At 38.8% G+C, this 15,060-nt stretch overlaps 1 protein-coding gene across 2 annotated transcripts in view; it reads left to right on the top strand.

The window, feature by feature from the left end:
* The window catches only part of foxj3 (forkhead box J3), a 125,259-nt gene that overhangs the window by 77,431 nt on the left and 32,768 nt on the right, over positions 1-15,060 (top strand). For both annotated transcript variants that reach the window (XM_079844821.1, XM_079844820.1), the window contains exon 3: positions 14,153-14,227. In XM_079844821.1, coding sequence (XP_079700947.1) covers positions 14,153-14,227 — 75 coding nt within the window. The remainder of the gene's footprint in view (positions 1-14,152; positions 14,228-15,060) is intronic.

Here is a 15,060-nt window from a genome sequence, read left to right as displayed (position 1 = left end):
GTGGCCCCCCACCCCAAAGCACAAAAGCAAACTCCGCCTATGTCTTCAGGATATTATATTCTGGTTCTTGATGTATAACAAGTTAAGTCTTATGGTGAGAGGAAAGTGTTGTTCACTTATTTTATATATATATATATATATATATATATATATATATATATAAATATAATGCTATAGTCTCTTTATTTAAACAAAAAAGGGAACATATAGTAAACAATCCTTAAAATACCACAAATTGACTCCTGTTTGGACAGTCTGCTCACTAACTACTTGCAGTTTTGAAATGCTTGAAGATAACCACTAACCAATTTCCCCCCTACCATTAATATCATCTGCACTCTGCCCAACTGTCTTCTCATTTTCTTCCTGGTAGCCCTGATTATAAAGGGACATCTCCCACGCAGCTCCTTAACCCTGTGTTTTATGTGTTGGCATGGACCTAAATTATAACATTTAAATGATTTTCCTTTCCACCAATCCGTGTGGCACAAAACCATGGGATGAGACATGAGGAAAGACGACGGCTCTGCCTTCCGCTTCTTTAATAGACGAGAAGAATGCAAAGTGTTTTAAACTTGGTATGCTCAGTATCTTTCACTTCACTCTCAGACAAACACTGTTTTTCCCCCCCTGTCTCTGTCTGACAGCAGTTTTGAGGCAGTGCTGAATAAGGCCCAAAGTGCCATTGTCAGTGGCTGTTGCAGGATGCCGCTCTGAGCCGGCTGATAATTAAGAGGAGGGCCTGACAAATGGCTCTCATCAGATCGCTCATCTGGAACTGAGAGCACACGAAGGCTTTCAGGGAGGATAAACCGGGAGACGTGTCTTTGCTTTGCAATCTTTCATAACCTTCTGTGGCTCCTCCGAGGAGAGGAGAGCAGAGCAGAGCAAAGAGCTCTCTCTTTAAAAACTCAACGCAGCTATGCCACACATAAGTGCCAAGTTCTCCCCACTGCCTCAGTGAGATATTCCTGAATTTTACTGGCCTAATACACAATGGCTTTTATGTTTTATACCACCACTAGTTTAGGGTTACCGGATTACTCACTTTTTCCGTCATAGCCTTTTTATTTTTATTGATGCATCAGTTTCAGTTTCAGTTGCTAAAATACTAAATTGCAATAATAATATTAATAATGCATAAACAAAAAAACAGACATTTGTCTATGTATTACAGAGACATTTTCATTATGTACACGTAACTTGCATCAGAACCTGAGATGTTTACAGCAAAGGACTTTTTTAGAGTGATGGGAAATGAGAATGCATGTGGGTTATTGCTGTTTGTGAGCAGGTAATGTCACAGAGGGGCTTATCTCATTATTTAAAATGCCATTCAAAGGTTTGAGGTCACTAATATATATATTTTTTTATGTTTTTGAAAGAAGTCTGCTGCACCAAGGCTACAATTATATGATCACAAAAGAATATTGTGGAATATTATTACAATTTAAAATAACTGTTTTTCTATTTCAATATATTTTAAAATGTAATTTAGTCACTGCTTAGTGAGAACAACATTTATTTGAAATGGAAATATTTTGCAACATTATAAATGCCTTTACTGTGATTTAATTTAATGCATCATTGCTGAATAAAAGTATCAACTTCTTTTCTTTTTTTTTTTTATCCTTTATATCCCAAACTTTTGAATAGTACATGTGTAAGTTGAATTTCTAACATTCTCACTCTGCACTTGTTTTGTGAGTATTCATTCAACTGTTGGGTCAATTTAAAGTCAGTGAACATATTCAGTGACTGTGCTTGTGTGAAAATTAGTAGTTGGTAGAAAGCCATTGCGTGACATAATGGGTCCATAGCGGGACAAGAGCATTAGCTTTAACTCAGACCAGTGGGACAAAGATTGCACTTGAAAACTGGTTAACTGATATGATACTTTTGCACATAGTACTGGTTGACTTGATTTTTCTCTTGCCATAGCACATTTAATAAAGACAAACAGGCCTTTTCCATCAATCTGCCATGCCCCAGGCTTTAATCTCTCTGAAATTTGCTTTTTCATTTCCAATCTGCTGATGTGTGTGTGTGTGTGTGTGTGTGTGTGTGTGTGTGTGTGTGTGTGTGTGTGTGTGTGTGTGTGTGTGTGTGTGTGTGTGTGTGTGTGTGTGTGTGTGTGTGTGTGTGTGTGTGTGTGTGTGTGTGTGTGTGTGTGTGTTGTGTGTGTGTTGTGTGTGTGTTGTGTGTGTGTTGTGTGTGTGTTGTGTGTGTGTTGTGTGTGTGTGTGTGTGTGTGTTTATATTGTAGACATTTCACAGTTACTCTCCAAATTAATGTAGAAATAACTTATATTTAAAATATTTGTTGTAATGGCATTTATTTAAAAAAAATTCACTGATACTAATACTGCTACTCAAACAATCTTCACATAAACCCATTATAATAAATGTAATATTTACCTGTGGCCTTTCCTACCTGTTAGACATACAGAAATGTAATAAAGTTCAAACACCTTTCTGAACTGCATACATTTTAAATTAAATGTAGATTAATAAAATTACCTTATTAAAGCTACAATTTTATCTGTTACCTTTGTTCTTCGATTAACTTGAATGACAGGCTTCACAGCAACCGGTTTATTAGGCTGTTGTCACTTTAAGATCTGCCTCTGCCGAACATGACCTGGATCTGACGCGCTGTCACACGCATCTCATTTTCTCACAATTCTTGAAGTTAATTTAAGCTCTTACGAGAATACTCGACAAAACGGCATTGTCACAATTCTCTGTGTTATTATTATTGTTTATTATTGCATGATCATATAACGTAATGCCAGCCAAAGGATGATAGAAAAACGGGTGCTACGTTAATTGCATTACATATTTTTAACACGTTAAAATGAAAAAAATATTCACATGCTTTTAATGTGCTAATTTATATTTATTATATTATATAAAATTGTATAATATTTATTATATTATATTAATTTATTATGTGATCTTGGTGAACATTTCCCTTAAAGTCAACATGAAGTAAAAACATTTTGCTTTACATTCTTAATGCATATTCTTAGCCTGGTTACATTCTGGTGTGTAACGCTAACGCCCACTTTTCACAATCCAGGCTTTTCCCAAGTACCACCCATATTTTATTTCTCATTGAATATCTGGCTTGCATAATATAGGAAATGCGTCACGTTATGGGTTTAATGTGATATTTTTATTTAGCAAGTATCTAGCTGTAGTTTATGTAAAAGGACATGTTTCTTTGTTTTGTCTACCAATAACCACAGATTGCAGAAGAATTCTGTCAAGCTAATCCTCTGAATATCGCCTCTCTAAACCAGAGCCATTGAGCAAGGCAGGATTCAGTGGAATTTGTTATTCTTCAAGGTTGTTAGAAAATTAAGAAGTCTTTTTACTGAGCTCTCAGCACTGAAGTATGAACATGCCTTGCTAAAAGTGCAGCTTTACGGAACATTGATTAAAAACTCCAGACAATTGTCGTCTTATGAGTTTTTGACCTGTTAGTCAGAATTACACCAGTGAATTTGCCTTTTTAAATTGGACTCTGTACTGTTGAACTAAGGTAAGTACTGCGGCCTTGAGCACTTGTAGAAAACGATACAATGCAAAAAAATCTCCAGAGAGAGGTCAGGTTATTTGAAATGGCTCGGGTCTTAAAGCCCTCTTTGCTTTAAAAGCACCTTGGGTGACAAAGCCAGGAAGAAAATCTGAATGAATAGCCGTCCTTTGTCTCTTTTTGAACCCTGTTCACCTTTTTTTTTTTTTTGGAGGGGGGTTGTTTGTTTGTGTTTCTATTGAAAACTTTTCATGGTTTAGTTCGCAAAGCCTTGCAAAGTGTTTGACACAGCTACACTCTTATGTAGAGGAGGAAGTCCATTTGGAAGACTTTCATCACCACTTTCACCTCTTTAAATAAAAGGATCATGCAGTCAGACTCTCAAGATTCCTAAATAGGTTATTAAGGCTGTTTATTTATTCCATCAACACTCCTGTGTCTTTCAAAGAAATACAGAGACTTGCACTTGATATTTGACACAGTCACAGGCTCTGTCCTCAGAGTCTCCTCTCTTGGATTATTTTTATTTTTACTAATTTTTCAAGATAAGAAAAATATTCCCAAAAAAACCCAGTGCCATCATCTGCATGCATTGTGTAGTATCTGTTCAGGGCTCACTTACCACGGTACTCATGTATTATTAGTCTTATAAATTAACATGCTTTACATGAAAGATGGGTTTAATTTAAACTCTGAATTAGTCAGTCCTCCAAGGTGTTATATTACTTTGTACAGCATCTGCAAATTTTAATTATCGCAATACTTCACAGTACATCGCACGCAGCATTACATCAAGCCAGTATTGACCGCGCCGCTATTCGACTTGTTCTTATTGTGAGCCATTGAGATCTCAGTGTAATGGGGCTCTTTATGTTTATTGTGGTTTTCACCTTGGCATTCATTTTTTGCTGCAGCTAGCAAAATCTTCATGTTTTATTAAAACGACTTATAAGCGAGTAAAGATCAGAGAACGAATGGGCTTTAAAAATGTTGCATGCCTACACACTGCTACTAGATGCCAAGAGAAAAGAGATCAAATACCTTTGAAGTACTTGAAAAATGAAGTTGAGAAATCGTTGAATTAGTCGTCCATTGCTGCTCGGTTGTGGGCTGTTTATCTTGAAGCTGAAGTTAGAAATGCCATTTTGCTCTGCTTTGGTGTGTGTTTTCTCAGGTGATTGTCAGCTGTTTATATGATAAATAACTTGTATTGTCATAAAACATATAGCCTATATAGTGACTATACTAAGGTATCAGTACTCAGTACTTATTTCTGGCATTAAGATTAGTTTCTAGTGATCCAATCGCATGGTCAGCACTAGGGGTGGCACGGTTCACAAAACCCACGGTTAGGTTCGTATCACGGTTTCAGGGTCATGGTTTTCGGTTCTGTACGGTTCTTGTTTTTTTTTTTTTTATCGTTAACACTCCAGAAATTGTCCAATCGTTAACACTCCAAGTTGTTTCCTAACTGGCTGTCTACCGAGTCCGACACATTGGCGTAACATTTTTCATGTTAATCATATAAATTTTGATCAGAACAATGCACTGTGACTTTAATTCAGCTTACCTGATTAACAAATTTCTCCATGAAGTGTTCCGTGTGTTTCACAATCACCATATGACATCCAGCGCTGTGAAAAGAAAAAAATATACGAAAACACAACACTGCCAGAAGTTTTTTCCCAAACTTCAAAGGCATGTTTAAATTATTAAAATTAGAAGCATATATTAACTTTTAAATGTTACATTTATCATGTGAACTATGAACTATATGCATGTGTGTATGAGAAGGAGGGGAACACGGTCGCATTTGCAGCAGATATATGCAACCCATCATAAATCAAAGCATGAGACAGACAGGGGTTGGAGGAGAACACCGGAAAATGTGACAGAATGGACAATATTTGTCTGCATTTGCAATACATGAGCCGCGGTTCAGCTGCGCGAGACAAACACTGTCTTTGTGTATGCGCAACGGGCGCGCCCGGCTCCTGCTCTCCGCACTGGATCTGTATGCAGTACAATTACTGTATGTCCACACACACACACACACACACACACACACACACACACACACACACCTCTTATTTAGCGCGAAAAGGACACCCACTGTCTGAGGTAACATACGGGCACGAGGATACATTGCGCATGCGTCGAACCGTGCGACGGACACACTCCGAACCGAGACAAGCGAACCGAGCGGTGCTAGGATCACCTGAGACTGTTGTTAATATGAGGTTTAAACAGTGGCAGACTTCAGGTACAGCTCCAATATGATGCCTTCCTCTTATTCATTTAACAAGAGTCCCCCACATCTTAGCGCCTTATCAGCTCCTGCCTCTCTCACACTCAGTCATGCTGTCCTCATCACTGTGGCCGAGGGTGAGGGATTCTCCATGCTCTAAGTGGATTAAATCCTCACTGCATCCAGTTCCAGGCAGCAGTCGCATGGCTTGTCTGTCAAAGGTGGGGGATATTTTCGCAGGTTTAGTCTCCGAGCTGGATGGAGCATTCCACCTCGGGTCCGGTTAAGGGCACCGTTTGTGCTTCTTCTCACCACATACATGAAAGAAAAACAGCTCCAGCATCTTCCCACACCCACTACAAACATAGTCTGCCAACGTGCTACATTCCCGAACTTGTGTAGAGATATTGCAATCTTAAGAAATGCCTGCGTACATCTGTGTTTGCAAAAGGCTTGTCAGGAACTGCAGTGGGTGAGGGAACTTGAGCGTGGTTTGCGAAAAGCCCATATGTCAAAGATATTGAAAGCATTGGAGAGAGAAGATATAAAATACTGTATGGGATGGGTGAATACACTGGACAGAAAAGAGAGACAGCGTATAAGGAGGAATGCTGGGAATTCCAGGTTGTGTTTGGGATGTTCTTCATGCCCTGGAGTATTGAAACGTTCCTTTCTGTCTCACTCGGATCAACCTTGCCCCCCCACCTCTCGCATGATAATGAGGCATTGTGCTGAAAATTATTTTGATTGGTGGCTAGACACATGCCCCCAAATGATCAATTCAATTTAAGGTCATACCATAGACCGTAAAAAAATAGGGACGACGCAAATTCATTGGTTTCCGCTGACGAGAGTTGAAGCACACAGCGCTGACATCTTGCACAGATTTGGGACAGAGTCTACGCAGTAGTGATCTCAGGACCAGAATCTGCGCGGTAGAGAGCAGGAAGTAGAGACGCGATATCAAAAGCCCGCCCACACTCTCACAGATGCAGAACAATTCATTATGATGGTGTGAAATAAACAGTTATGGAAATGTAGAAATTAAAGCTAAAGCTCCAATCTCCTCCCAAAAATTCAGAAAAAAGTCAGTTAGTGTCTCAGTGACAACTTCACTCAGAGAAGCCGTCAATCTCAGCTGTCAATCATGACGCCACACCCCCTGTTTTTATAGTATCAAATAACTCCTTAAAACTAAACTTATTTAAAAAACGAACGCTTGAAATAAAATCATTGTGATAAAAACTGCCTAAAATGACAGAAACCATCTTTAGGAAACAATTATTTTAAGTGTAATTTGATCGTTTAGTTTGTCTCGCGTCCATTAGAATCCACGGAGGGGCGGGTTTATGAGCTATACTGGGACCGGCCACCTGGGGGCGATCGAGGCGCGGAGGCTTCAGTTTCTGAGAGGAGTGCTGCAGGCTTGGGTCATACACATATCACATTATACCTTATTATCCAACAAATCTATGAAACATATTTGAAGTTGTTGCATATGTCTGCATGTTTTATATGAATTTATTCTTTTTTGTTGTTGAAAGTTAGCAAAGATAAAGTTTTTTTTATTCAGTTCTAAATATTCCATATTATATTGTGTGAAAATAAATACATTTTGTATGCTGTTTTCTTTTTTTACAGCAAAGATATTCTTTATAAAAGGAAATTTATTAGGGGTGTAACACTATTCAAACCGAAATGAAAAACGCAATACACCACCCACGGCACGTACCGCACTTTCATAGTGTGCACCGAACGCCCCCCGCCCCCTGCTGTTGAGGTTGACCTCACTTTACCTTATGCCACATTGTTGAGGGCATCAGTTTTGTGTACCGTTACACCACTAATATAAATATATATATATATATATATATATATATATATATATATATATATATATATATATATATATATATATATATATATATATATATATATATATATATATATATATATATATATATATATATATATATATATATATATATATATATATATATATATATATATATATATATATATATATATATATATATATATATATATATATATATATATATATATATATATATAAATATATATATATATATATATATATAGATTATATATATATATATATATATAGATTATATATATATATATATATATAGATATATAATCTTTGATAATTTATAAACTACGTGTCTGTCTTTCTGTAGGTTTATTCAACACAATATATTATGTAATATAGAGAATAGTATAATAGAAAAAAACGTATACATAACATTTTTGCAAAATTAAACCTACAATTGTATTTTTAAATGCTGTCTTAGGAACCAAAACAGACTCACCACTTATTACATCCCATAGGATTGAAATTATTTAAGATTATTTCTGTGATTTAATTTGGATAATAGTTTTAGTAGAATGTGTTCCTAAAAGGTAAAAAGACTGGATATGTTTTTGTGGGCTGGAATTAATTGAGACATTTAAGCATACTGCTTGTATTGTATTGTGCATATGCTTTTCAGTTACAGCACAATAATAGCCGGTCGTGAATTGGATGTGTATTTCCGCTTTGCCATATAGAGACTCTTTACATTGAGACCTTTGGACGTTAAAATGTGTTTTATCTTGTGATCAAGTCATCATCAGTTTCTTGGCCAACCCCGCCATAATTTAAAGTCTCCCTTTGTGTCGCTGTATGTAGAGTGAGGATGTCAGGCTGGATTTGCGGGCACTGATGGGATGGTTCTGTTGTAACCTGGGCTCCCTGGGCCGAGAAGGCAAGGAACGGCGGTATGTCCTTGATGAAGAACTCCGCTGCGACACGGCCTGTCCCTTTGACTCACGCTGAGCGCTTGATACTCGACACGAGGAGGTCAGCCTGACCCACTTTCCCCCGCCTGCCCTTCTGTCATGTTGGAAAAGGTGGGCGAGAGGCCAGGGTTGAGTGGGCGGATGGGTGCACTAACTGTCAGCGGGCGCGTTTGTGCGGGGGGTTACGAGAGAGCGCTCCTGCTGTGGAACGCAGGTACATCTCAGCCCACCGAGACCGTAATGGACAGGCACTCCCACAGAGCTCATTGTCTGACCCTCTTATTGTAGCTCCTCATCCTCAATGACTCCTACAGCTCTCTTCCTCCTCCTCTTCATCACTTCACTGCACTGCAGTGCTTCTGAGTTCCAGCTGTAATCTATGCAAGCAAGCATAAGATATTTGGAATCAGCAGTGTTAGCTGCACATCATTTAATGTGATGTGGAATATTTCTATGCTCTGGAAGTCATCAGTTATGTCCGTGAGTGACCTGCTGACCTTTGGTTTTACACCAGCAATGTGCATGTAAAGAAATCTAAGGCAGTGACCGGTTGGGTAACTCGTCAAAAAGTAAAACTCAATTTTCAGGTTCAAAGCAGATTCAAAAAAGGAAAAAAGTGGGTCTCTTATATAGCCAACTGACAAGCAGGCCTCATATTACACGTTACATGTCCTACCTTAATGGTTCATTGTGCATATTTTAGCGGCATCTAGCGTTGAGGTTGTGAATTGCAATCACCCACCGCTCACCCCTCCCTTTTGGAGCACATAGAAAAGCTACGGTGGCTGACACAGGACAAAGATGTCGTCTGAGACAGCAGAGAGTAGCTCGCAATCTGTAGAGTAGTTTGGCCGTTTAGGGTTACTGTAGAATCATGAGCTGTGACGGTGGCAGTTTTTTTTTTACCACCGCGGTGGTAATGGACCAACTACCGGCGGTGGCAAGGTTCATTATGTAAGGTCTTTATACACTACTGAAAACATAGTTATGTATATTATATCGCTTTTCTGTCAATAGATCCTCATTAATATTACACACTGCAGTGTGCAAAAATGTAGGATATGCTAGCACTTCATGCCAAAAGAGCATTCACAACCTAAATTATGACACACTTCCAAGTGAAATAGAGTTTTCAGGGAGAAAAAAAAAACATTTAGGATGGAACCTAATTTTTATCTTTTTGAAATGGATTATATTGCGAAAGGTAACCGTTTTTTGAATTTGTTACATGCATTAGATTTGGTAGCTTTAACCATACAGGATCCATCTGATCAACTCAGAGTGGGCTTCTACACACAAAAGCTGCAACACTAACTTTCTCTTGGTCATTCATTTTCTTTCTTTTTCTCTCTCATACACACACACACACACACACACACACACACTCTCAAACTCAGTGTGTCTGAATGGCAGCTGGCCCTGCGGCTCTCCTGGTTAGTTCCCCTGATAGAGAGTTGGAGACAGACTGAACTGGTGCAGTAGTGCTTATTAGCCGTGTCTGTCTGCAGGAGCCCTGCTGAGCCAGCCTTGAACCCTCCGGCCCCCAGCAGAGAAAGAGGGAGAGACGGTGAAGAGAGAGGGAGAGGAAAGTTAAAGCAGTGGAGGACAAAAGCGAGAATGTGACAGCCAGGGAAAGGGACCTGCCTGTCTGACCTACTTGTCCACTTAGCTGGTCCCCTACCTAACCTGATAGAAGGTGGTCACAGAATCGTTACTTTGAAAAATAAATTGTTTCTTTTCATCAATGATGTTGGAAACTTGTGTTGATTGCGAAACCCATGAGTTGAAGCATGACAGCCTGATGCATATTTATTATACAACCCTCTACGCACACCTTGGCAATAGAATCCCCATTGGTTAGAACATGTTTTAGTTTACTCGCCAGACTGATATAGTATTTTATTTATATTAGTGCTGTCAAATCGATTAATCGCAATGAACTGCATCCAAAAAGTTTGTGTTTACAGATGTGTGTGTACTGTGTATAATTATTATGTGTACATAAATACGCACACATGCATAAGAAATGTTTTTTTATATATAAAATATTTATATATAATATAAATTACATAAATGTGTGTATACATGCAAATATTTCTTATTTACAATAATAATACTTTGTGAATATACTAGGGCTGAAACGATTCATCGAGTTACTTGATTAACTCGATTACAAAAATGCAAAAACTCTGCCTCGAAGCCTCATTAAATTCCTATGACGCACACTATACGCGCATGGATCTGATTCACACGGACCGCTGTTCAATGTTCAGGAAGCACACCATAGCGCGTGATACATTTTGAATTTAGTTGGCGCGATGGCGGAGAGTAAAGATGTCCATAAACGGCAGAGAATGTGTAAAGTTTGGGATCATTACATTCTTAAAAAAGAAGAGAACAAGGTGCAAAGTGTCTAATGCAAAGTAGACCTGGCATTCCACAGCGGTAGGACTTCAATGGTAACGTAGCCTAAGCCTATACATTGATGTTCGCTGATTTTAATCCCATACTGTATTTGTAGCGATGTCGTGATGCGGTTTGACTACATATGATGTTTTTAAGTAGTAAACGTATTCACGTTCAATTGCAAGAGAGTATAGCCTAAAAAAAGAACCCCTTCACACACACACACACACACACGCATGCACCCTTGTCTCTCTCACGCGTCAGTCAGACCAATCGCGGCAATGCATCACGTATGCTTAAGCTTTTATGTAGCCACGCAACAATAATTTCAGCATGCATTCACTGTATACACCAGGACGTGATGTTGTGACGCGATTTTTCGAACGGATGCTTCACCTAAAATGCACCGCAATGCAAGTGATGCAAGCCAAATGCAGCGTTCTATTGAAAATGAATGTATGTATTTCTGCCATACCAAACTGCAATGAAGCAACTGGTCTGACTGGGGCGTCACTCTTCCTCACGCACGGCACGATTGCGCACACACACACAGGTTGCTAGGTTACCATAGCAAATAGGCTTACCCCAGAAATGATATATTATTTGTTAGTAGCCCATTGGTCAATGCTGCAGGTGTAGAAATCTACATAAAACAGATATTTACTTTGATGTCAGGGCTAGATTACAGGATGAAACCTGTTGTGCATATTAATAAATTAAATAGCATTTTCGTTATGCATTATTTGTTTTGGTTGTTTAAAACACGGAAAAATTTGTTATCCAATTAATCGATCGATTAAGTGCTAGATTAATCTATTACAAAAAGAATCGATAGCTGCAGCCCTAGAATATGCATATACATACGCGTGTGTGTTCAAATATACATAATAATTATACACAGTACACACACATTATGTAAGCAAACTTATATATCACATTTAATCGTTTGACAGCCCATATATATATATAAAAATTACACACACGCATGTATGAATGCTTATTTTATATTTTAACTTAGGACTGGTGGTGGTGCTTAAGATATTGTTGGTCATTCAGTTTTTCTGTAAAAAATTATAATAGTAATATATATTAGTAATTATTAATAAGATAATAATAATACTAATAACAATATACAATGCACTACAGACTGATGAGCTGCTGGGGTCATGAATATTAATCATGTTGTCAGCTTTCGCTTGAACTGATTTGCTGAAATCAAAACAGTGAAGGTAATAGATGAGCACCAGCCAATGAGATTGCCGTTTGTGCATTAGTCCCGCCCACTACCGGAGAAACTGCATATCCTCTGCTTGTTCTTAAAAGCTGAAAAATTCCAAATGAACTCATACTTCACATGTAGCGTGTCGATTCTGCGTGGTATTTAAGACACTCTCTCTTTGCATGTGTGTGTGAGCTCAGCAAAGCGACGGCGAGTTGTGCGCCTTCACACTAGAGTTTACGTCAAATGCAGGCACCTGTTGAGCTGAACTGAAATAGACCGATTGCTTGACGGAGAGCGAAACTGTTTCTCTGAGTGTTCAGCGAGTGAAAATTACATCTATGCTAAAGGTATTCTTGGCCACCCATACACCGGCGATTAAAATCTAAGCATTTATTAGCCAATTGCTAATTATAGATATTATTTAGTCGCCCAGAGTGAACATTTACTCGCGTGTGTGTGATTTACTCACATTGTTGAGGGTTGTTATAATAAAAAGATCTTGCATCATCTGCCCTCTCAGACCTCAAGTACTCTTCCGTTATATCTTTCGAGTACTCAAGCATTCAAAATGCCCATAGTGCTCATCGCTGGCTTAAGTAGTTGACATTGTGTTTTTTTTTGACGCCGTCTGCCTGACTGACCTCAGATATTGCAGTGTGGAGAGTTGCTGTGGCTGCTAAAGTTTTAATACACTACAAGATTAGGTTCTGTGGACAGATGCGTAGAGGGCGTCAGGTTCAGTGGCGAGTTACACAGTATACTGCTCTGACCTGCCTTTTTTGCATGCATGCATCTCTTGGACTCTCGTTGGAGCTTACGTTTATTGCTGCTAATGGTTTCGGTACTGCTTATGCAGTCAGAGACTCCCTTACCATGACGTGTCATTCCCTTCAGTCCACGGTTAAACATCCAACACACCTGCAATCAACCCTGATCGGCCCAGTGGAAATGGCCAAATTTATCCCTCATTAGATGTTATACGGTAGTTCTCTTGTACAAATTCATCGCATATTAAGCTAGATTGTGTGTTTGCTTAGTATTTTCATCTAATCGCCTCTCTTGTGAGCATTTCTCTCGCAGTCTCGTTCCACGCCAGACCAGCTCATGCGAAGATCCCAGAGCTTTTATATCACACCCATCTGTCAATACAATTTGGTCAAATGATTTCAAAACCTGTGCGTTTCTAGTGTCTTAAGCCAAGTGGCTGGCTAAGCTCCAGCTGGAACGCGCGGAGCATTAAGGCATGATGTGCGTTCAAGCCGCCTCCTGCTGATTCATCCCTCACATGCTGAAAAATTACCTTTTGCTCATTAAAGAATTGTGTAAGTTTAAAAAATATATAATTTGCATAATTCATTTCCCTCTGAGGATCAGGATGATTAATGAATTACTATGCAGTTAAACTGGATCTCTCTCCTTTTTTTTAATTAACCTCAGGACATCCTTCATGTATGGGAATTATCAAGGTTTTTCCGTCACATCAGTTTCAGTGCATTCAAATGTGTGGGAATCACAGAAGTTATGAAAAATCTCTGTGTCGTTAAAAATAGTTAAGTCAGGGGTATTTATTATTGAGTTTAAGAGTCTCAATATTCTGCAATCGTCCTAACCGTCCTTCCTTTTTTTTTGTTCTTTTTTTTTTGAGGCTGTCGTCTGCAGCAAGATGAATCTCTTTAATATATTTCTCTGGCCCGGTTGCTTTGCATAGCACTGAAAAGATGACGCAGGCCGTGGGTTATTATACCCCAGTGTTTTATTCATATTCTCTTATTTGCAGGGACCCTACACACTCGCGATTGCTACGGCACTGTCTGACAGCGCGCTATAGGCTGCATGTAAATGAGGGGTTTAGGTACTCTTATAGTGTAATATCATGCAGGGGGCTCATTAACCTATAAACAACCTAAACACTTCTCTGTCTCTCTTTCCTCCTACAGAACTCAATACGGCACAATCTCTCGTTGAACAAGTGTTTTCTTAAAGTGCCTCGCTCCAAAGATGACCCGGGAAAGGTAAGGGTTTTCTTCTTACCTCCATATGTAGTTCTGTTTTATTCAGAAATGTTTTGTACATTCTCTAAATACAAAATGCCGCTACCAGAGCAGATTCGGCCGTTAAAAATGCATACGTATCCTTGTGAAAATAGATGAGAGCGAGCACTCGCTGTAATGTTTTAAAAGCGCTCTCCGGAGCTCTCCCGGGTAGAGGAGAAAGCACTTCAGCCCGGCACTTCCTGCACAAGAGGGGGAGACCACCACCTGCTTCCCCTCAGTTAGCATGCCACTAGCCCGGCCTGGTAGAGCTAAAACAAGCCAAACGGATTCATGTGTAGGCCAGAGTGCAGAGCGACATGCGAAATCTGTGAAATGTGAATAATTTGAACTAAATAAGAGGGATCATACAAAATGCATGTTAATTTTTTTATTTAGTACTGTCCTGAATAAGATATTTTAAATTAAAAATGTTTACATAGAGTCCACAAGACACAATGACCCCGTTCAAAAGTTTATAAACCATTGATTCTTAATACGGTGTCGTTGTTTTGTGTTGGTTGTTCATGAGGACAAATAAGGGACTCAAACGCAACTATTAAAAAAGGTTCAAACATTCACTGATGCAGTACTAAATTAATACAATTGATATTTATTCTCTTAATGCATTGTGTTACCTTCTGGAGCATCAGTGAATGTTTGAATCTTTTTTAATAGTTGTGTTTGAGCGCCGTGTGAAAAGATGGCTCTCAAAATCATACAGTCACTGCTGGAGAGGGTTCAAATATGCAAAAGATGCTGGAAAACTGAATGGATTGGATTTTTCTGAAGAAAGTTGGGCAGTATAACTACTC

This window comes from Gobio gobio, assembly GCF_949357685.1.
Source record: "Gobio gobio genome assembly, chromosome: 19".
Lineage (NCBI taxonomy): Eukaryota > Metazoa > Chordata > Actinopteri > Cypriniformes > Gobionidae > Gobio > Gobio gobio.
The sequence above is the reverse complement of the archived record's forward strand: the minus strand, read 5'-3'. Positions and strand labels throughout refer to the sequence as shown.